The sequence below is a fragment of the Corythoichthys intestinalis genome, chromosome 9 (assembly GCF_030265065.1).
Source record: "Corythoichthys intestinalis isolate RoL2023-P3 chromosome 9, ASM3026506v1, whole genome shotgun sequence".
Classification (NCBI taxonomy): Eukaryota; Metazoa; Chordata; class Actinopteri; order Syngnathiformes; family Syngnathidae; genus Corythoichthys; species Corythoichthys intestinalis.
The window spans coordinates 5798-28663 of NC_080403.1; the positions used below are offsets into that span (position 1 = coordinate 5798).

Here is a 22866-nt window from a genome sequence, read left to right on the forward strand (position 1 = left end):
GCAGCTCACCGAGGACCCAGTCAGGATACATGTGGCATAGAAAACGGATCGATGGCTGAATGGATAGTATCATTAAAAAAAAAAAAAAAAAAATATATATATATATATATATATATATATATATATTTTATTTATTTATTTATTTATTTATTTATTTATTTATTTATTTATTTATTTATTATTTATACATAGATAAAATACCACAAGTACGAAGGAATAGATGTTTGGTCTCCTCAACATCTTCATGTTCATCTTCTGAGCGATTCAAGGCAAGTATTTGTTGTTTACTCTGCTGAAATGGATGTTTAAAATATTTAAGAAGAATCCACCTACATTAAAGCCACTGTTCATATTTGTCAAACCTTTCAAATTATCTTATCTTCCGTAATTGTTGTTGTTGTTCCTTGCTCCTAGCTTAAATGAGTCAATGAAGTCCTTAAGCCTGACTGTTCTCAAAGTGAGATGTGAAGCCTTCGGACAGACATCCATTGGTAGAAGTTGATCTTTTTGGCTCAGAGAGCTGTTCACTGCTTGGAATTGAATTCTTCTTTGGACGGCCTTTCGGCTTAGTGGGCGACTCCAAACCTCCCCCTTGCAGCACCTGAAATGAGAAACAGACAGAATTTTTGTGATTTACAACCAGTTTTTAAAAAATGTGAAATATATATATATATATAGCTCTGCCCATTTTCTGCTGAGTTAAATATATTGAAACCTGCCTGTAGAGTTTAACATTTTATTTAGGTCAAATTTGTGTAGTTGTCTCAATCCAAACCACAAATAGAAATCAATTACTCTGACTCATCTGTGACTATGCCGAACAGATATTGCCTGCCCTCCACCACCGTAGGGTTTTAAATTGCGGTTAAAATGAACTGCACATAAATACATACCCCAATGACAAATTGAAATTACTTGATGAAACTTTTAAACCATACGCAATCCTTGACTTTTTCTTTCTTTGTTGCCAGTTCAGCGCTACGGCTCATAGTCAGGTCACTCTAAAAGTGATACTACATATTACCTAATATAATTGGTGAAACATTATTTACACTCAAAGATATTGAGTTGTTTTGAATGCCCTGAAATCAGTCAAAAGAAATAATGAGAAAATCCAAGCAGAGTAGAAAACACACTAAAGGAATTCATCCATTCTCAATACTGATTATGGCTGTTATGGCAATGGGCCCATGAGAGACAGCGCCACTGGGAATCGACCCGAGGCTGCCAGTACCAAAATCAGGTCAATGCGCCACTACACCACCAGTGACACCTGCACACTAAATGTATGAGTACTCATTCATTCGAAATGATCAGACACTGTTTTCGAGTTTCATGATAACACGGGACAGAGCGCATCCCTTGCAATCTAATTACGGAATGCGTACTTTAGTTTCTCAATACGGTACCATTCCGTTTCGAGGGAAGGTTGGATACACGTACACTTGAAACTAATTTATATTAGTAGTGCATTCTTAAAAATCCAGTTGAAAGATGCATTATTGTTACAAATATCTAAACCATGTATTCTGTAAGTCAGATATTTCATTCATTATATTATTAAATTCGTATTATAGGTATGATCATCATTTTAGCATGGATATTTCATGAACGGAGTACTGTTTGATTTTTACTCATGAATTTTGATGAAGTAAAATGAAACACACATCATGATGAAACAGTTGTCTTATGTTATGCCAGACTTACATGGTGCTTGAAATATGTTGAAAGTGGTATGTCAAAACGGCCCAGTGCAGAACAATAAAATGAAATACTAGTAATTTGCCGGTAAAGTTAGCATTTGTATTATGTTATGTCAGATTTACATAGTGTTTGACATATGTTTTTAAGTAGTCTGTCAAAACGGCCCAGTGTCAATTTGTATGTGCCACGGCATGAAGCAAAATAATAAAACTAAATACTTGCAATTTGCGTGTTGTTTGCTGGTAACCTTCAATGCTGGCTGACAAGGGAGGAAAAAATGGCAAGTTGATAAATTGGTTTCGAGATATGCACTGCCCCCTACCCCCAAAAAGGAAACAACCAGAAATTAAACGTTTTTTTTTTTCTTTTCATTACGCCGAAATGAATAAATATGATTAGGCGACAGATTGTGTGGAACGGGATTTATGAAAATCTTGGGTTTTGCCCTTTAAACACCTCCCCCACACATATATACACACACGCGCTCGCTCTTCTCGCTCTCATCGAATATGAGAAAATTGAAGCAAAAAACAGAAACAATAATGATTAAAAAATATTTTGGTTTTCATTTTTTTCATGTTCATATAAAAAACCTTTAGACAAATATTATTCATACTTTCTTTGTTATTTATGTATGTATTTGTTTGATAAATATGAATTAATGCTGCTTAGAATTACACCAATTTATATTTGACCATATTTATTTGATCCTGACATTTCAACATTGCGCAAAATAAAATAAGATTAAACACAAAATGAATTATTTAACTTGACCAACTAGAGTAAATAAAGCATGTCCAAAATGCTAAGATTATTAATGATAATAATGATCTCTTATATGTTCACAGACACCTCCTTTTTGTACTTCATTTGGACTATTTGTATTTTATCTTGGTGTTCTGTCGCTTTCATTCGTGTTTTCGAATGGTAATTTGAGGTATAATTTTCGAACTGTTTTCTTGAAATGGCCCTTGAACGCACTCGATGGTTGGGCGTGCCGTCGAGTCATCGTGAGAAAACAGCTTTTGCCCGCACCCGGGAAAGAGAAGATAATACATTTCCAAAGCTGGAAAGACCGTTCTATAGCTGCTCAAAAGGGGCAAGAGGAGAGAAGATCTGATGCTCAGAAGTGACAACGCGGGTTCTGTTCCACTGTAAGTGTGAATAGCTGCACGGATCCAATTAACGCACCACTAATTCACTGGACAAGTTGCCTGTAGTGGCAATAGACGTGCACACCATACAGAGCTTATAACTTGTGCCAAAGTAACTCAGGTTTGGGTAATTTTCTTTCCGTGAAAAAAAGCACTATGAACCAGAACCGAATCCACATTTTGATTCAACGCACACTACTTCTGGTCCCAAATATATATATACTTAAAAAATCATACTGAACGACTGACTTAAAGGGTATGAAAACGCAAAGGGCGTGTGAGACATCAATAGAACCGTTATGTGCCAAGATAACAAATATTGATAAAGTTAACAAAAAAATCAATCACATTAATGAGCAATTATCGAAAATAGATCGAAAATGACGAACATTTCCGAAAGTGTTCCAGAAACAGCCGAATGGGGCGGCGACGTCACTACAAGTGAATGAAAGTCGACGCGGAGCCAGGTGCCATTGTTTTTTATCGACGAGAGAGTAGCGTTCGGGTTAGTTTGACCAAAACATCACTAAAATGGTTCAAAACTGCTGTGCTATGTGGTGTACAAATAGCTATTTATCGGAATATAGTATCCATGTGTTCCCGAACGCAAAAAAAAAAAAAAAAAAAAAAAAAAAAAAAAAAGCTGGACTACGCAGACAATGGGTAAAGTTCGTCCGTGCAAAGAGGGCTAATTTTCCAGACCCAGCCTCCGGCACGGTTTTGTGTGGTGCGCATTTTCCACCTGAAAGCTTCTCGAACTATGGACAAGTGAAATCGGGTTTTGCTAAAAGATTGCTGCTCAAAGCAGATGCGGTGCCCACCATACACGCACAGCCACCTAAGTGTCCCAAGACACGAAGAAAGAGGACGAAGACTGCCACTGATGAGACCACCTCACCATCCCAGGCAAAGCAAAGGAAGGTAGTTGCTAAGCTGGAAATGGCCAGAGTAAGTACTCTTCTATAATAATAATAAAAAATAATCAGGCATTGGATACAGGACTGGAGACATGTATAAATTATAAATAAAAGCAATAATATATAATATTTGACATATTTTAACGAATCGGGTTATAACGTGGCGGGGGTGTTTGCATATGTTTCTGAATGCACCGCATGACGTGGAGGGGTGAGGGAGGTGCGGGAGAGCGAGGGACGTGCCTTCCTGTGTTTACGTTTGTTCTGGCGGGTGATATGTGCGTTGGCTGCGGCAGACAGCAGTCGTGTTGTTCAATAAGTTCCCACAAATAAAGAATTGCAATCTGATTCAACGGTTGACTATTATCAACGTTACAATATTTTAATATTTATTGCTCCCCTCAATGACTGTTTCTTTACGCTGCATTGGCTCGCTGGTTTGGGCTCAAATTGGTTACCTAAAACACCAGTTAAACACCGTCGCCATTAAATGAACATTCGTTACGTCCTTCTACGTCGGATTCGTCGCTGGAACTAGAAACGAAATTGTCTGCCATCATCCCAGCCATTCAGTATTAAAGCACTGAGCCTTTTTCTTGTTGAAGAAACACCCCTCACTGTCAATTCTGAATTCTCTTTTATTGACAACGAGGGGTGTTTCTTCATGAGGGAACCTGGAATATGTGCAGAGCAGGACGAACACAATGCAACAGCATAAACAGCTCAAAACACCCCTAATTCTCCCCTCACTAGAAGGAATCATATTGATGCAGACAGGCGCTGCCCCCCTAGTGGCCGGTGGCACTCTCTTCACTTGTAATGACGTCACGCACACAATCTGCCAGATCTCGGGCGCCGGTCGTTTTAGCTTGACAATCGATCCAAATTTCTCTCATTTTCTTGTGTGTAATTACACGAAGTGGCATTAATGAATAAAAAAGGCATGCGTTTATGGATAAATGATGGAATATTAACATTTCCCCAGGGGTTGACATACCCTTTAAATAAGTACACTTGTATTTAACACTTGCATTAAGATACTAACAACAACAATAATAATAATAATAATAATAATAAAGTTGCAGAATAACATCATCTGGGTTTTTTTCAAACACCCAGATAATAATAAAGGGGAAAAAAAGAAAATCAAAACAAATATTTAAAGATATTGCGGGACCTTTCTTTCGCAAAGTACTGCTGTATTTAAACAACAACAACAAAATATACAAAAATGAAATAAAACGAAGTAAATTTTTAAATCAAATCGACTATGGATTACAAATTAGGGGTGTTTTTAGGGGCTACAGGTAGTCCCTTGGTTACGAATGAGTTCCGCTCCTACACGTAACCCGAATTTCCGCCAAAGTCGGAAGTAACCTTTTAACTCATTTGCTCCCAAAAACGTATATATATGTTCTAGTTTTAATTGTTTCAGTGTCGCAACGACGTATTTATACGTCTTTTACATTTTTTTTCGCAAGTCATCTGTAGGTTCTGATGCAACTTAGCTCCAAAGCACAACGCTGAAAATCCATTTTAAAGCAATAAAACTGGTCACTGGAGGGCAGTCGCACATTTGGTAAGACCCACAACTCGATTCAACGGAATGAATGGCCGGGTCGCACGGCCGGGGCGCTGGCGGAAGACGACCGAATGGACGACCAGGAGGACGTCCAGGACGCCAGGCGCGGGAAGTCCGAGCAGGACGACCAGGATGCCAGGCAACGAATGACCAAGTGCGACGACCAGGAGGATGTCCAGGATGCCAGGCGGCGAATGACCGAGCAGAACAACCGGGAGGACGCCCGGGATGCCAGGCGCTGGACGACCGAGCAGAACGACCGGGACCACAAGTGCAGCGGACGATTCCGTTGAGTCTGTGCTGCTCGCCGAGAAGAGCCTGCGCCACTGTACTCGGCCACTCACGTCCCCCGCTACTCAGCCGGAAACGCGCACAGCCAAACCAGTTCCCCCCCAGGAACACAATATGCCCCACACAAATCCCAGACAAACTCTGCCACATGGCAGTGGTCACCACAAAAGAAAGACAAAAAAAAAATCCATCTTGATGAGACAGGCGGCGATGAGGGAAAAGTTTACCCCGGCTGTCGCAGCCACAACAGCGTCATCTCTCAGTTCAATAGCTTAGTTATGTATAAATAAATTGTTACTTTGCTATCAAAAGCTCTATTTATCTTGTTGTTTATGTTATTTTGTAGAAGGAAAACATTATTCAGATGTTTGGGATGTCACAAGAGCAAAAAATAGCTGTGTTAAAGTCAAAGTTATGTTTGAAATGTATGCTTTTACAAAAAGCTCAATTTCTCAGTTTTTTCATCAGAAATTGGAAAATTGCTCAAGCTAAAGCTATTTTCTAATGCTGATTTCTAGAGAATGGAAAAAGATATGATCTAACTTTTTTTCCTGCTGAAAGAAGAGAGTCTAATCTTTCTTTTGGTGGGTTCCATGTTTTTATAGCAATAAGAACAGAATTTTGTGTGGGCCTTGCAAAATGAGTTAAAATCCAGTAAAACGGCCGGGAGCGAAGGGGGTTGCACCGGTGAAAATGTCAGGGAGTGAATGAGTTCAGCACCCCAAAATAACGATTCAATAAGTCCAAAAGTATTTTATTCTGTTTATTAATGGAGGATACACTGCCCTCTGGTGGCAGCGTTGGGTCTGGCTGGACTGTCGCCTTGTTTGACTGAAGAGCAGACTCAGACGTCTGACATGGGTAACCGATAGCTGCGCTCTGGTTTGGCCCACATCAGGCTGTAAATTGTCTCAGCTGTTTGACTATATGTTTGTGTCTCCATTTGTAATTCAGTTAACAGCTACAGTTTGTGGAGTTACGTGTGAATGATTTGCTATGACAATTGTAAATATATTAGCATTTGTAGCATATAAGATAGCGGACTTTTGTTAGGCAAATTACGCTAATTTAATCTACTAAATTTACATATTGATCAGACTAGATGGACGTTTTAATACCAATTGTTTTGTGTCAAGTGTTGTATTGTCAAAATGAGTGTCGTTTTGAAAATAAGTGTACATACAGTATGTGTGCTACACTCTTACAAACTGTCAAAAGTGAAGGAAGTAAAAAGCTTAAAAAAGCACAATTTCCTTGTTTGCTGCCTGTAAAGATGAACAACTCAATGTTTAGAGACGACAGTACACGTCTTATTAATAAAGTATAGTAAAAAAATATGATAATGTGAGGTACAATAAGAAAAAGTAAATAAAAAAACTACTGGAGAAAAAAATTGCAGACGAGACTCCGATGTCGTAAAGTTGAAATCAGGTAAGTCTGGGGACTACCTACATTGTACAGTGCCCCCCGGCGGCCGAAAACTGTCATTGCATGTAAATGACTTTCCTTTAAATGAATTTAAAGGGGAAGTTCTGAACATACGGCTTAATCTACGAATTAGCAGGGGTTTAGTCGGTGGAGTTGATTTCAACAAATTCCATGCACAATTTGTTAGTTCTTTGTTAGTTTAAGGGCTCCGGAGTGACTAAGCTAGCGCAAGTCAATGGTGCCTGCTTAGCATACCAATAAAAAACAATATATGCATGCATTAGAATCACCAATGACCCATGCAATCAATTCGTTTGGCTATGTTTTCAGGATTTTCAGGTTTAAGTTTTCAAAATTTACCATTACATGTCAATAATTGTAGTATGAATGGCAACATTTGTAATCCAGCAGCTCTGCAGGGAACAGGCTGTCTAGGCAAGCAGGGCAGAGTGATATCAAATTTTTTTTTCCGGGGGGGGGGGGGGGGGACAAAAGGGAGCAGACTGAGCTACTCTCTATTGTGGTCGCATTAAGCATCTAAAAAAATTGTCCCGCAGAATGAAACGAATTACAGCAGTTTGATGTGACGTTGTTTTGGGCGCATGGGTATTTCGAATTTAATTGACGATGTTAGATCTGTTAATACTGTTTTTTATTGGCAGTCTAAGCAGGCGCTATTGACTCGCGCTAGCTTAGCCACTCCGGAGCCCTGAAACTAATGAATAACTGACAAACTGCACGGAATTTGTTGAAATAAACTTCCCTGACTAATTTAACCCCCGCTAACTCGAAGATTAAGCCTGATGTCATAAATTCTGAACTTCCCCTTAAAATGTTAAAATGTTGTCTATAAAAGTTGTAAAGCAATAAAATACACAACAAATTTAATGAAATTAACAAGAATCCTACAAAGTATTTCATAATGGGTCAAAATTATTTTTCGAACACATCACGTGACTAGCACCTTCGTGTCGGTCCTGTGATTTGTTTTTCCAAAACCACACCAGAGGTGGCAAGCTGGATATTCAGAATTTCTTTAAACCTAAGCTTTCAAACACTACCAACAACAACTGAGTTTGAACCAAGGATTGAACACGAACAGTGTCAACTGTCAAGTATACAGTGTATATGTATTGTAAGTAAATTTTATTGCTGACACTGCGTTTCGGGGTCATCCACGTATTTTGTTACCCCCCTCCCACAAAAGTCAAACTACACCAATGGGCATATATTTAATATACTGTATATGTGAAATTCCCTCAACAGTGCAGTTAATATAAGAAAAGAACAATCTTGAGTTTGTGCGAAGCATGGCCACTAGGAGGCACCACTTCGCAGTGAAGCAGCATTGGTATTACATTATGCAAGAAGAAGATGAATGAATGAAAGAACACTTTATATCTTTTTTTAAAAGTTGCTATCTATGATTAACTTCTTTTTGGCTGTGTTCATAAGGCAATATGGCTTTGAGTGTATAATGCTGTTGATTAAATGCATTATTATTTTTAAAAAAAATTATTTTAACACGTTTCTCTTTGTAATTAGTTCATCATATTTAACGTGTCAAAGTCCCACCCTTAACACGCATATGGCGGAAAACACAGACAAGACTGAAAAAGCAGTTTCTGCTCCAGCACCCCTCTTTAAAATAAACTGCTGTATTTTAAGCCAAAAGAACCGTTATGTTTGATTGAACAATATGTCTATGTGCTGCTATAGCAGATTCAAGTCGCAATAAGCCCCAAACTATTTTTAATTTGTCCGTTTTACCCTAGAAACCCCCGTTTACAGACGTGTTTCAACCTAGCCGTAAAAAGAAGATAAGTAATTGTATTTATTATTCGAAATGTCTGTCATTTTTAGCTTATAATCATTAATTGATGTCTAATATTTTGTTTAAAAAAAAAAAGACTTAAAAAAAATTATTCACTCGCATATTTTAAACTCTTAAACAAATGACGTCACAATGAAAAAAATGGTGTCTTTAAAAAAGTCACGGATATCTACCTCATAACTATCGCTTAATTATATATTTTTTGTTACTGTCTTATTTTCTCTGATATGTTAGATGATAAATAATTGATCCATACAAAGAAAAAATGGGAAAAAAAAAAAACGTTTCAAAGGGTAAATATATGAAAAAGAAAACCTCGACGACTCCTTGATGTCTGCGATTTCTGCATCGCGACCCTTGTTATATTTCCATGTTTCACCCATCAAATCCCACAAAAATCCAGCTGTGGCCATTAACAGCTGTGTCTTGCCACTCGGTGATACATGCTGCATGGAGTTTTTGGATCGAAACAAGGTAAGTATGCGATAATTTCTCGTTGAAGTCATGGCGTCTTTAATTCGTCTCTTGCGTGCTCTCACCTCCAGACAGGGTTTTGCTGTTTAAAATTTGTTTTCTGTTTTTTTTTTTTTTTTTTTTTTTTTAAATGCCCTCCTATTCAAAAATTTTCTTACCCCAGAAAATTGAGATTTTAAGCTTTCCATTGATGTATCAAACATGCATATCGGACGATTTTGAAAGTTGGCCAAATTGGGGGTCTCAGAGCGGAACTTCAAGTCACCTGAGTGTTTTCTGCCATTATATTGATAGCACAACCTTGGATGACAGGTTTGCATCTGAGATCAAGGGTTCAATAGGCCTTTCTTTATGTACAGTTTGTTTCCTCCCATGGCTGCAGGTTTTATCCAGGTACTCCATTGTCCTCCCATATAAAAACATGCATGCAAGAATAATAGAACACTCTAATTTATCCATTTGTGAAATTTAGTATAATTGATGATTGTTTGTTTCGTTGTGCCCTGGGACTAGTTAGGGGGGGTACCCTGCCTCCTGCCGAGATTCAGCTGAGCTTTTGGACCCTTGCAATGTTTGTGACGATAAGCGGTATGGAAAATGAATGACAGTGTATATATTAGTGTACATAGGTGGGTAGCAATGCGTTACATTTACTCCGTTACATTTACTTGACTAACTTTTTGTAGAAAAATGTACTACTAAGAAGAGTTTTACTAAGCAATACTTTTTACATTTACTTGAGTAAATATTTAAAAAATATTGGCTAATCCAATTAATTAACAAATTAATTTATTTCAAACAAATTAATTTATTTACATTGTATTAGCAGTGTACAGCAGTGTACCATTCAGACGCAAGCTTGCCGTTCCACGATCACGCCGCCATTTTCGATCCTGTGGCGTCTTTAAACCATCGTAAAAATGAAGTATTTGACAAAGAGCATTGCTCTCAACGTGACTGAAAAGCGCAGATTTTAACCTCTGTCCCGGTTTTTATTTGGCTCCGATTGACCACGGAAAACCGGAGATATGATCCATTTTATTTCATATTAGGAACTATGAAGGAACTGTTTCCTATTCAACTATTCGAACTATTTTCTCCATTAGCGGGCACTCATGCTCTTTTGACGAATGACACTTCAGTGCTGCAGATTTTTCTTCTCTCACCAGAATTCAATTTTTTAAAATATCTTTGCTTCAGTGCAGTTATGTAATAGGTTATAGTACAGTATGAAAATAACAGTTTATATGGATAACTTTGTGCTGAGAAAAAAATACCATTGTTTAAAAAACAAACAAACAAACAAACAAACAAACAAACAAACAAACAAACAAACAAACAAAAAACAATGTAAGCAGTTACTCAAAATGTTACTCATTACTTGAGTATTCTTTTCACCAAATACTTTTTTAATTGTACTTGAGTACATTTTTGGGATGACTACTTTTACTCTTACTTGATTAATATTATTTTGAAGTAACGCTACTCTTACGTGAGTAAATTTTTTGCCTACTCTACCCACCTCTGTTAGTATCAAGTTACCCTATTGATTGGTTAAGGACAATGGAATCGAAATAGATCAAAACACACACAAAAAAAACAACAACCTATATAGTCTTCTTTGAGACTTGCCTTTTTGTCAAAAAGAATAGGTTTCATGTAAATATCTGAAAAGTTTCTAAAACAGAATTGTCAAAAACATCGATATTGTTTTTTAAAATTTTTTTATTGCTTTCTCGGTGGAACAACCAAGTGTGTTAATGTTTACATAATAGCATAGTCAATTAGTTGAAAGCCCTTTGAATTGAATCGACCCTAGGCAGGCTTGAAATGGAAGAGATTGTGTTAAATTTGTACTTAATATCTTATATATTTGTAATATCGTAAAATATGTCGCCGTCCAAAGAATCGATAAATTGATGATTTACAGTGAAACATATACAGGTATATCTATATATACATATAAATTAGGCTTGCACAATATATCGTTTCAATATCGTCATCGCATTGTGTGCATGCGCAATAGTCCTCATGCAGGATGTAGGATTATTATTATTATTTTTTTGAACGTGTTAATTTTTGGTTTGCTTCATAAAAGCAGCATGTGTGCCGAAACATGACTTCCTGTATCCATTTTATATACAGCAATCTTGATCATTCACGGATAAACCCTGGATTAAACTGTATTATATGAATACAATCATATATCGCGGTTTTGCAATTTTTTTTGCACTTTCAGTTCTTAGATAAATGAATAATAAATAAATTCTATTAAAGAAAATTGAAGCACCTTAAATCTATAATGCAACAAAATGACAGAAACGAAGATAGCATTTTTATAATGAAGAATATGATAAATTTTTAAAGAATAAAGGGGAAAAAATAAGAATAGAAGGATAAATTGGAAAAACAAGGGGGAAACTCAGGAAAAACAATCTAATAAAATACTGAATGCAATACACTAATACGAAAACATGGTGAGTCCAACCAAAGTCTTTCCAAACAGAGCGATTGAAGTCATGGTGAAAATTCTTCTAGTTGTAAAATTGCAATATATATTGCAATATATCGCAAACCCCCCAAAAGTCGCAATGTAAGTTTTTCCCAATATCATTCAGCCCTAATATACATCTATATTATGTCACAACCTTTGATTTTTCTGTCTTATCATTGGAAGAAACGTTTGCACATATTGGGTAACAAATGGTCACTTTTGTTAGGTACAGACAGTAACAGTGAATTTTTTTTGTGATTCACGACATATCAGGTTTATAGTAATTATGCGTTAAACTTACAATTTTCTTCCATTTCATCCTTCTGTTCTGATACCACGTTTTGACTTGGAGTTGACTGAGGCCCAAAGACTCAGCAAGATCTATTCTGTAAGGGATTAAATATGGATAAAATTATATGTGTTGAGATATATATATTAACGGTATGCAGCCACTCACCTATCAGGTGTTGACAAATATTTTTGCTTCTCGAAGCGTTTTTCCAGCCCCATTAACTGGAGTTCGGTGAACACTGTTCGGCTCCGGCGACCCTTCTTGCTTTTGCCGACTCCAGATCCATGCTCCAATGTGCCCCTGATGTGAAGATCGAGAGGAAGGGATGGCACGCCGACCTGCAGGTTTGTAGGGGCCGATAGCAGCGGGGAGCCGAGCGTCGAGCTCAGTGAGCGGGGCAACGGGGACAAGGGGAACTTGACAACATTTCGCGTAGTCTGGTCGGCCTTCAACGCTTTCAGAAGAGAATAGGTAAAGATGAAAAGTTGTCATGAGTCACCTCGAAGTTCTTTCGCATCATCTTGGGCTTCGAACAAACCAAACGAAAATATATTTGACATTTTATTTTTTGGGTAATTTAAGTTTTATGCGTACGCAATCGACATCATTTAAACCGAAATGAATAAATGTTGGGTCTTTGGTATAGTAACATTTGAGGAAATACGCAGAATGAAATGGTGTATGTTAGAATTTTCATGAATTCTAATTCTCATTTATAACTTTTATCGATTGTAAAACATCCCGTACATCATTATTAGCTCAAAACACCGACTTGGAATTGTTGCTGTCATAAGGAGTTAAACATATCGAATTTACTTATTTCAGCAACTTAGAGCAAAACGAACGAACAAACAAACAAAAAACAAACAAACAAACAAAGAACGTCAACAGCTATACATCATTTGGATTTATTGCAACTTATTATTATTATTATCAAATACAAACAACCTACTGTATTAATTGTGTAACGCATGCAACGGTCAACAAGTAAAGTTGTTGTGTTTTGTCTTGTAGCCTTTTCACGAATCGAATCCGTCCTAAACGCTTTGTGGTTATTTATTCATCATCGACCGACATCGCACATGGCTGGCTGTCACATGAACCTGATTGTCAACTAATATTTGGGTTTCAAATGCTTTAGGGGCGGAGGGGCATATGTTTACTTATAATATAATGAAAACACATTCATGCAATTTTGGCCTCCGTGTTAACGTAACAAATCGGACTACTCCGTTTGTTCTTACCCATTTGGTTCCGGAATGCACGAGTAGAGAGAAGCGCGTGTACTCCGAATTTGAGGAGCTCTCTTGTGGGAGCTGCAACTTTGTGTTCCTCGTGATCGGTGAGGATCTCTTCAATCATGAAAGTCCGGTAGCGATGCGTCCCGTGATCGGGCTGAACTTCCACAGGATGGTAAAGTGCCCCGATGTCCAAATGACGCTGCATGGTCGCTATTTTTTTCCGGCTACGAGTTTATAGTGCAAATTATTCAGTTCTCATTTTCCCACCTCGTTGATTTTAAAGTCCAGACAATAATCCTATACATCAAATATATCTTTTAGGCTGGGACACTACAAAAATAGCAGCAGCGTCCTCTTCTGTTTTTCCCAGAAGATCGTGTAAGCCAAATGGGAGACAAAAATCAAATGAATAGCCAAGATCAAACTCAGCAAATCCTTCGTGATCATGCCCACTGATGGGAGGGACCTTGATGGACGGGGCTTTTATCAGTATAATGAAAAGGATTGGTGGTGAGTTGAGTGTGAATAGGCAAAATGTTTGGGTCTTAAGGGTCCAAGACCCCACCTCTTTAACCTAGATAGCGCATAATTAATCATTTAACAAACAGTATTTATTCGTAAAGAGGATAGACCATTAGGCATAGCCCCAAAACGCTTAAAGCTGCCACTGGTCATAACTATGATGAACTCAGCTAGGGGAAGATTAATGATCAGCAAGTATCTCATATGTCTACTAACATCCCTACAAATAAAAAACCCTGCCTATTCATCCCCTCTAGTTTAATTAAACTGTTTCGGTATGTTGTATGTTATTATTTGTGTTATTTATATTACTCATATTTTATTTGCAATGTTTTGATCTACTACACTGCGTTGTGATACGGTGGCGTATCTGCCTTTCCAAACAAGAGGTTGTGGATTCAATTCCCTGCATTGGTGACCTTGCTCCTTATGCTGTGTGATCAATAGGTAAATGAGGATATACAGTGCTACCTCGCTGCTCAACTTTTGTGCCCTCAATGCATTGAGAAGTTCTAAAAGCATTTACTGTACACCGTACACCGTGTTTACATCACGGTGCACGGCAGAGTGGTTAGCACGTCTGCCTCACAGCTCTGAGATCAAGGGTTCAATCCCGGGTTTCCTGTGTGAAGTTCTCGCTTGCGTGGGTTTTCTCTGGGTACTCCGGTTTCCTTCCACATCTCAAAAACATGCATGGTAGGCTGATTGAAAACTTTAAATTGTATGAGTGTGTGTGCGCAAATAGTTGTTCTTCTCCTTATGCCCTGCGATTGGCTGGCAACCGATTCCGGGTGTACGCCGCCGACAACCCATAGTTAGCTGGGATAGGCTCCAGCCCCACGACCCTCGTGAGGTTAAGTGGCTCGGAAAATGAATGAAAGAATATATTTACCTTTACGTATGTACAAACACACGTATCGTATGATGGAGAGAATGACTGTACAGCACATATTATTAAAACATTACTAAATGTATCTATAATATTAATATCTTATTTACATGTCAAACTATTCTTTAATGTTCTAATGATGGCATTTATAGGGTTTTATATACACTTATTATTATATCGATTACGATTTCTTGGCAAAATAAAAATAACGACAAATAAATAAAATATTCAGAATATCTTATATTTAAACTTATTTTTTCCAACTGAAAGTGCCAGTGACTTTAACTCTCTTGGGATTAAAGGGCAGGTGAAGAGTTCAATTCTTGACCTTTTTACTCGGTTAAATTGTATCGAATCTCGAATGCATTATTCGCTGTGTCAAACTCCATTTATTTAAAAAAAAAAAAAAAAAAAAAATGTTAATTGATTGTGTAGTTTTTGAGTTACTGCCATAGTAACACCTTAGCAACAAGGGACGAGCCTTGATGCCGGCCGCTACCTGATGATGTCATTTACAGAAGACCTCGCCAGCTCTATCCTATCCTCACCATATACAGTGCGGCAAATAAGTATTTAGTCAACCACTAATTGTGCAAGTTCTCTCACTTGAAAATATTAGAGAGGCCTGTAATTGTCAATATGGGTAAACTTCAACCATGAGAGACAGAATGTGGAACCCCCCACCCCCCCCCCCAGAAAATCACAGTGTTTGATTTTTAAAGAATTTATTTGCAAATCATGGTGGAAAATAAGTATTTGGTCAAGACCAAAAGTGCATCTCAATACTTTGTTATGTACCCTTTGTTGCCAGTAACGAAGGCTAAACGTTTTCTGTAACTCTTCACAAGCTTTTCACACACTGTTGCTGGTATTTTGGCCCATTCCTCCATGCAGATCTCCTCTAGAGCAGTGATGTTTTGGGGCTGTTGTTGGGCAACACAGACTTTCAACTCCCTCCTCACCCCGTGGCGTCAAAATGATAACAAGAACGTTGAGCAAAAATCCCAGAACCACACAGGGACCTAGTAAATGACCCTCAGACCACAGTAACAAAGGCTACTATCAGTAACACAAAGCGCCGCCAGGGACTGAAATCCTGCACTGCCAGAAGTGTCCCCCTGCTGAAGAAAGTATACGTCCAGGCCCGTCTGCGGTTCGCTCGAGAGACTATTTGGATGATCCAGAAGAGGACTGGGAGAATGTGTTATGGTCAGACGAAACTAAAATAGAACTTTTTGGTAGAATCACAGGTTCTCGTGTTTGGAGGAACAAGAATACTAAATTGTACCATATCCACTGTGAAGCATGGGGGTGGAAACATCATGCTTTGGGGCTGTTTTTCTGCAAAGGGACCAGGACGACTGATCTGTGTAAAGGAAAGAATGAATGGGGCCATGTATTGAGAGATTTTGAGTGAAAATCTCCTTCCATCAGCAAGGGCATTGAAGATGAGACGTGGCTGGGTCTTTCAGCATGACAATGATCTCAAACACACAGCCAGGGCAACAAAGGAGTGGCTTCGTAAGAAGCATTTCAAGGTCCTGGAGTGGCCTAGCCAGTCTCCAGATCTCAACCCCATAGAAAATCTGTGGAGGGAGTTGAAAGTCCGTGCTGCCCAAAGAAAGCCCAAAACATCACTGCTTTAGAGGAGATCTGCATGGAGGAATAGGCCAAAATACCAGCAACAGTGTGTGAAAGCTTGTGAAGTGTTACAGAAAACGTATGGCCTCCGTTATTGCCAACAAAGGGTACATAACAAAGTATTGAGATGAACTTTTGGTCTTGACCAAATACTTATTTTCCACCATGATTTGCAAATAAATTCTTTAAAAATCAAACAATGTGATTTTCTGTTTTTTTTCCCCACATTCTGTCTTTCATGGTTGAGGTTTATCCATGTTGACAATTACAGGCCTCTCTAATATTTTCAAGTGGGAGAACTTGCACAATTAGTGGTTGACTAAATACTTATTTGCCCCACTGTATTGCAAAGATTTTCTGGGCTTTACTCGCGAGATTCATCATGCCATCTCGATGTGAAGCAATGAATTTCTCACATGACGGTTCGAGAGTATCAGTGGCCCAAAAAACCTTTTGCAAGGATTTGGACATCTTTTGTGAGAGTCATGCGGAAGAACTTCTCCATGACTCCTCGATTACTTCATTGTTTTCAATATTTCATTGACAACAGCTTTGAAAGCCTAGTAGAATACAGCCTTGTTTTTTCAAAGTTGTAAGAAGACCATTACTAGATTTTCTAATTCTGAAATTTGATGCAAGTCTGTTGATATAGGAGGGCAAATCCTACTGCCTGTTTGTTGAAGTGCAACCTGTTTTTTTGTTGTTGGCCTGTCATAAGCAGATAGGACAACTGACACGTCGTCTATTCATGTGAATTTGATAGATTAGATACATACAATAGATCTATTAAACTACTCGTCTGTTTTTGCAATTACTCATAATTATGTCACAGGATGACTGGGGAAAGAAACGTTTAGAGAAAAATCATGATTCCAGACAAACGCTTACCATGCTTCCTTTCGTGACGTGTCCAGCCGCCAATCAGCGGCATCACCACTGTGCCGCCTCAGGTTGAAACATGTGACGATTAATTGCTGGTAATCTTTCCTGGGAGCCCTCATCATCGCTAACGTCACTGCTACGGAAAAAGTCTGCCATGTTGCCTTCTGTAAATGACGTCACACTTCCAGGTTTGGGAAGGCAGTATTGACGGAGTGCTAACAAACAAACAAACAAACAAACAAAATGCAAATTCTTCTTGAAGTTACGTTTTAGAAATGACATAGTCGTTTCGACAAACTCGTCCAAAAATTTAATCCGTTAAATTGCACCGAAATCAGACATACTCTTCATCTGCCCTTTAAGCGCATTTCATTTATAAAACAGACTCCAGCTCTGTACTTAATTAAAGCAAATAACGGAAAAAAAGTGTACATTCCATTTGAAACAAAATCAAGCATGAGAAAAGGTAGTCAGTCAGTCTGTAAACCAAATAGTCTGTCAGCAAGTCAGTCTGCCTACCAGCTAGCTAGCCAGTCAATCAAGTCAGTCAGGTGAAGTAGGTAGGCAGCCAGGCTCAGAGTGATGTGCTGCCATATTTCTCTCTGGTCTTACTTACATAAATGAATGATTAGTGCAAAACTGTTACTCAGTAATAACAATATGCAAGGTGGCAATCACCTTGTCTAAACAGACACAAATATGCACCCCAGTGAAGGTAACAAACAGAATGATCCTAGCCTGGTACTCCAGACTCACCGCTGTTCCAGCTATTGAGTCTGGCCACCATTAAGCGGATAAAATTTTCAGGGCGGAGCATTTTACAGCAAACAGACAGCGAAGTGGACCAATCAGCGATGGGCGGGACAAGGGACTTGCACGCGGAAGTAAACATACGAGGAGAGCGGAGTTTATTCAACATGGCTAGCACGAGACAGACTGTTGTCAATGACTTGTGTCGATGTGTTTTTGGTAATTTAAAACTGATTTTACCGTGGATTGGAACATATTCTCAGCTCTCCTGTTCGCCATCGTGTTGTTGTGGGGACGACTTCCGACGCAGAAGAGTGACGTTGCTCGTTAAGAACACGTCACGCAAATAAACAAATCTCATTTGTCGATTGATTTTGTACTTGCTCGAGAGGCCGTTAATGGGCTGGGTCCCAGACTATACTCTCAGTTTTTGAAAAACACAGGGAGAACAGTCTGGCCGTGCCAGGCAAGAATGATCCCTTAGCTTTATGAGCACCTTATCTTTACAAAAGATGTCAGGTCACACACAATAATGGGCCAATTGACAATGTGCAAATAGATTCAATTTTCAAATGTAGACCTATCCATTTTGCCAAAATATGTATTAAATTATATATTGTGTTGTATGTATTGTATTATGCATCTATTATGTATTATAAATGGTGAAAGTGGCTAGAATTTCTTGCAGGAACTCCTTGACATGAAGGTCGCCACAGAGCTAGAAATGTTTTTATTTATTTATTTATTTATTTTGGAGTGGGGGTGGGGGGTGTCAAACCTCCTAAAACCACTGAAATGTAAAGAAAATTGCTTTTGGCACAGTAGCTCCTATAACACATAAAGAAAAAACGATTTCCATTCAAAATTGTATTTTTTTTTTAATGATTTGCAAAATAAAAGAAAAACAGCAGTAACCCCAACCTCCGTCTCGTAATTTTCATTTTCCCTTATTTCCTCACATCTTAATGCAAAATCTCAATTTTAACAACTTAAGAACATAGGATGTCCATTAAAATTGAAGTCAATGTCAGCATTTACTTTTTGTTTTTTATAATAAAGATATACGTAACATACATTAAAAAAAATAAGAACAAATGACTTATATTATGCACGGTAAAATGGAATATATTTTGAAGTTGGATTTTGGGATGTGGCATTTTTTTATGGTGTGTGGCCGAACAGATATTGGTATATGGCATTTTTTTGGAATGTGGCAGAGTGACTTTTGATATATACTGTAGCATTTTTATTTGCATATGGCAAAATGACTTTTGGTATATGACTTTTGTTGTATATAGAAGATTTTGGAGTATATGGCTTTTTTGCAGGCCATAAACGTCCTTGCCATTGATGCACGCCCAGATTTTCCATTAATTTTGAATGGAAGAAAAACGTGTGGTTGTGATTGTTTGACCACACACTTTACATTACAGCGAATTGACATTCAACTGCACCCAAGTCAGGCTTTTCGATGAGGGCTATGAACGTCCAAATTTTCCATTCATTTTTAATCGCAGAAAAACGTGTGGCTGTGATTTTTGACCATACACTTACCATTACAGCGCATTGACATTCAACTGGCACCCAAGTAAGGCCATGCCATTGATGGCTACGCATGTCCATGACTCTCCATTAAAGATAAAGTGTGATGCTCTGTCATCAGGTAGGGTCTCGGAGGAGAACCGCTGCTCTTCCGCATCGAGAGAAGCCATACCAGGTGTCCTTCTTGATGCCGCACTTAAAGCTCTCAGGTTAAAAGAAAAAACATAAACTCTGGTAGCAAAAAACCCTCAAAAATCCCACAGAAGTGTGACAGCGGAGACTTCACTGTGCTTCCGTAAACACTGCGACATGTGTTTCGTGTGCATGTGGGTGTGATGCCACATACACATTCCCTTTGCACCGTGGGTCGCAAATGTTTTTGTAATATGAACGGCTACATACCCCAAAACAAAAATAAAATAAAAAATAAAAAAATGGAATTAACAAAAAATTTCAAATTACGCATCTTGCCCCTCTGTGTGATCATAGCCTAAGATGCTCAGTATTAAGTATCATCTGTGTAATCAATGGGAAATTTAACTCGCATCCTTTTTGGAAAAAACATTTGGATTCGGCATATCTGGATTCAGTAATGTCTCAGTAAAGTCTTGCTTTTTTTTTTTTTTTTTTTTAAATAAATTGCCATATCATGTGTTACAATTACCTCCTTAATTCAGCTGGCCAATACGTCTTCCCAGTGAAATGAGTTGAAAGCTAAGAATTATTGCCATATTTCAGTCTAAAAGAAACAAACCACTAATTGCAGCATGGCCTCCTGGTAATTTCAGCAGAGAGCTATGAAAGGAGTCCTAGCATTGGGGAAATCATTTGCTGCTGCCCCTTCTTTATTTTGGTCTCAAATAACAGACACTACTAATTTGGTGTAGGTCTGACCCTTGGCCCTCCCTCCTCCCACTTGCTCCTCAGGGAAAACTCCAATCAACCCACATTTAGCATTTTTTTTTCTTTCGCAAGTACTCCATGTTACCGGCAAACTGCAGACCACCTCTCTGCAATGTTTCTGCTAATTCCCATTTCCTTTATAATCACAAGGTTTCGTGTGAGGAGCTGCCTTGAACAGAAAGGGGGGCGGGGGGGTAATTGCACACAGGTTCCAAGCATTAACCCTACCAGGTGTCACTGGATGGCCTGTTTACCGCAGTGATTAATGAATAGACTGCTTTGCCTGTTTATACCCAAACCCAGTGTTTTTTTTCTGTTTAGCATGGAGCATGCAACTGAATTCATTTGTAGAGCAATGACATGTCATAGCTACTTCAGCCTTCAAAGGTGCACCCTTACATTTTGTTTTAGTTTATTACAGACAGAAGTGCATAGCAATGCATTACATTTATTTGTGTACGTTTTGGAGAAAAATGTACTAATCCAGGAGCAGTTTTACCACGCCAGTTTTTACTTGAGTAGATTTGCGAAGAAGAAACACTACTTGCAGTCTGCTACTTTGAGCTACACTACAGTCATTTTTCCTCTCTACTTAGATTTTAATATATTTTTGCCAGAGATGCCCAAAGTGACTCTACCAGTTTCACCAATGAGACGTTGCAACTAGAGACGTGACCAAAAATTCAGCGCCGAAATATAGCTAAAATTTCAGTTTCGGTTATAAGGCCAAAAGTTTACCACCGAATAGTGCTAAGAACTGTAGTCCTCTCGTGATGACGCAATCAAAACATGGCAAAAAGCAACAGTGCTTCTCGTCCTGCGTCACATCGAGTACAGTACATTTGAGCTTGTGAGTGAGTTGTTTGGAGTTTATTCAAGCGAGCAGTACACAAATAAAATAATTTTCATTTTTTAAATTTCATTAAAAAAAAAATATGTACACGTGTGTATTAGCCGACCTTTTGGCTTTCGGTTTTATAATTTATGATTCAGAGATATGATTGTTTTCATGAAAATGAAATATGTTTTTTCCACTAGTGGGCACTCATGCTCTTTGGACAGATGATGTTTCATTTTTGTAGATATTTCTAGTCTATATTTTGGCCTAATATGGTCATGTAAGAGGTTATAGTAGAGTATAACAATTATATTAATGCTTCAATCATTAATCGATTAAATCGAATAAAATTGATGAATAAATTAGTTGCCAACTAATTTGATAATCGATTTTTGACGGCAGCTTTGAGCAGCCCCGTCTGGGTCTTTGTGTGTAATGTGCGGCTACGTACGCGCCAGTTATTAGAGCAAGAGAGAGAGAGTTCACTGCTACACTCAGGTTGGGTTGCTGAATCAATATCTTTACAAAGTGTCGAGAGTTAGATTGTCTTTTGTGTTATCAGATCCAGTGTGCCTCCGTCAGAGGTGAGTAAATGAAGCCAATTGTACTGTTTGTATTCTTTGTTGATGAGATGTTACTATTTAGCACGTAGCATTAAGCTCGTTAGTGATCAGGCTAATCAGTGTCTTAAGTGTCTGTTTTTATTGTGTTTTGGAGAAGCATATTAGTATTATCACTTGAGTCATTGTTAGATAGAAAAGTTGTCTAATTTCTTTTTAAAAGAAACCACACACACATAAACACATTCATATAACAGTTTCCTTTCAACACAAACTCCCATTCAAACTGTAAATTGTCATACAAGAGAGTGAAAATTGATTTGGATTGTATTTATGAACAGCTGTTTGATAAAGAACAACAATTCATTACAGTCTGCCTCCTTCCGATCCAATTTTGTTGTTTAGTCTGTGTAGTTTGTTTGAAGCAAATAAATGATTGATTGACACAATTTATATCAGCGCTTTGCCCACAAGATAAAAAATGTCAATCAGCAGTACTTTTTTTTAATTTGAACGAACAGGAATTTTTTCTTATTAGTATACTGAGACATTCTTTTTATGTTATTCTCTCAGAGCCTTTATGAAAAACTTCAACAAGTTTTATGTACTTAAGACAGTACAGCTGTAGACTAAAGTCAGGAAGCTGTAATAAAATATTATTTTTGAAGGAAATAGTCATCCATTTTGTCTTCATCGTTACAGCATGCCTAAAAAACCTTCAAGTTAAATTGTGAGGGTCATTGAACAAAGTGACATTTATCCAATTGTTTAATTAATTGTACGATTAATCGATTATAAAAATAATCGTTAGTGGCAGCCCTACATTATATTATATTATATTATATTATATTATATTATATTATATTATATTATATTATATTATATTATATTATATTATATTATATTATATTATATTATATTATATTAT

The 22866-nt window shown here is 37.9% G+C and overlaps 1 protein-coding gene across 1 annotated transcript; it reads right to left on the bottom strand.

The window, feature by feature from the left end:
* Nucleotides 1-256: 256 nt before the first annotated feature.
* On the bottom strand, nt 257-13616 carry LOC130922291 (homeobox protein BarH-like 1). The gene is made up of 4 exons (XM_057846976.1): nt 13415-13616; nt 12336-12624; nt 12180-12264; nt 257-601 (listed from the first exon to the last, which is right to left on the bottom strand). Exons 1-4 carry the CDS (start codon nt 13614-13616, stop codon nt 437-439), a joined length of 741 nt encoding a protein of 246 aa, XP_057702959.1. The 3' UTR covers nt 257-436.
* Between the last annotated feature and the right edge of the window lie 9250 nt (nt 13617-22866).

What these genes read in the sequence shown, in the direction of transcription:
- LOC130922291 (XM_057846976.1), bottom strand. Translation starts at nt 13,616, where the DNA reads ATGCAGCGTCATTTGGACATCGGGGCACTTTACCATCCTGTGGAAGTT. An exon ending in TGCATTCCGGAACCAAATGG is followed by an intron (nt 12,625 to 13,414) that starts GTAAGAACAAAC and finishes CTCTTCTGAAAG; the next exon opens with CGTTGAAGGCCGACCAGACT. An exon ending in TATTTGTCAACACCTGATAG is followed by an intron (nt 12,265 to 12,335) that starts GTGAGTGGCTGC and finishes AATCCCTTACAG; the next exon opens with AATAGATCTTGCTGAGTCTT.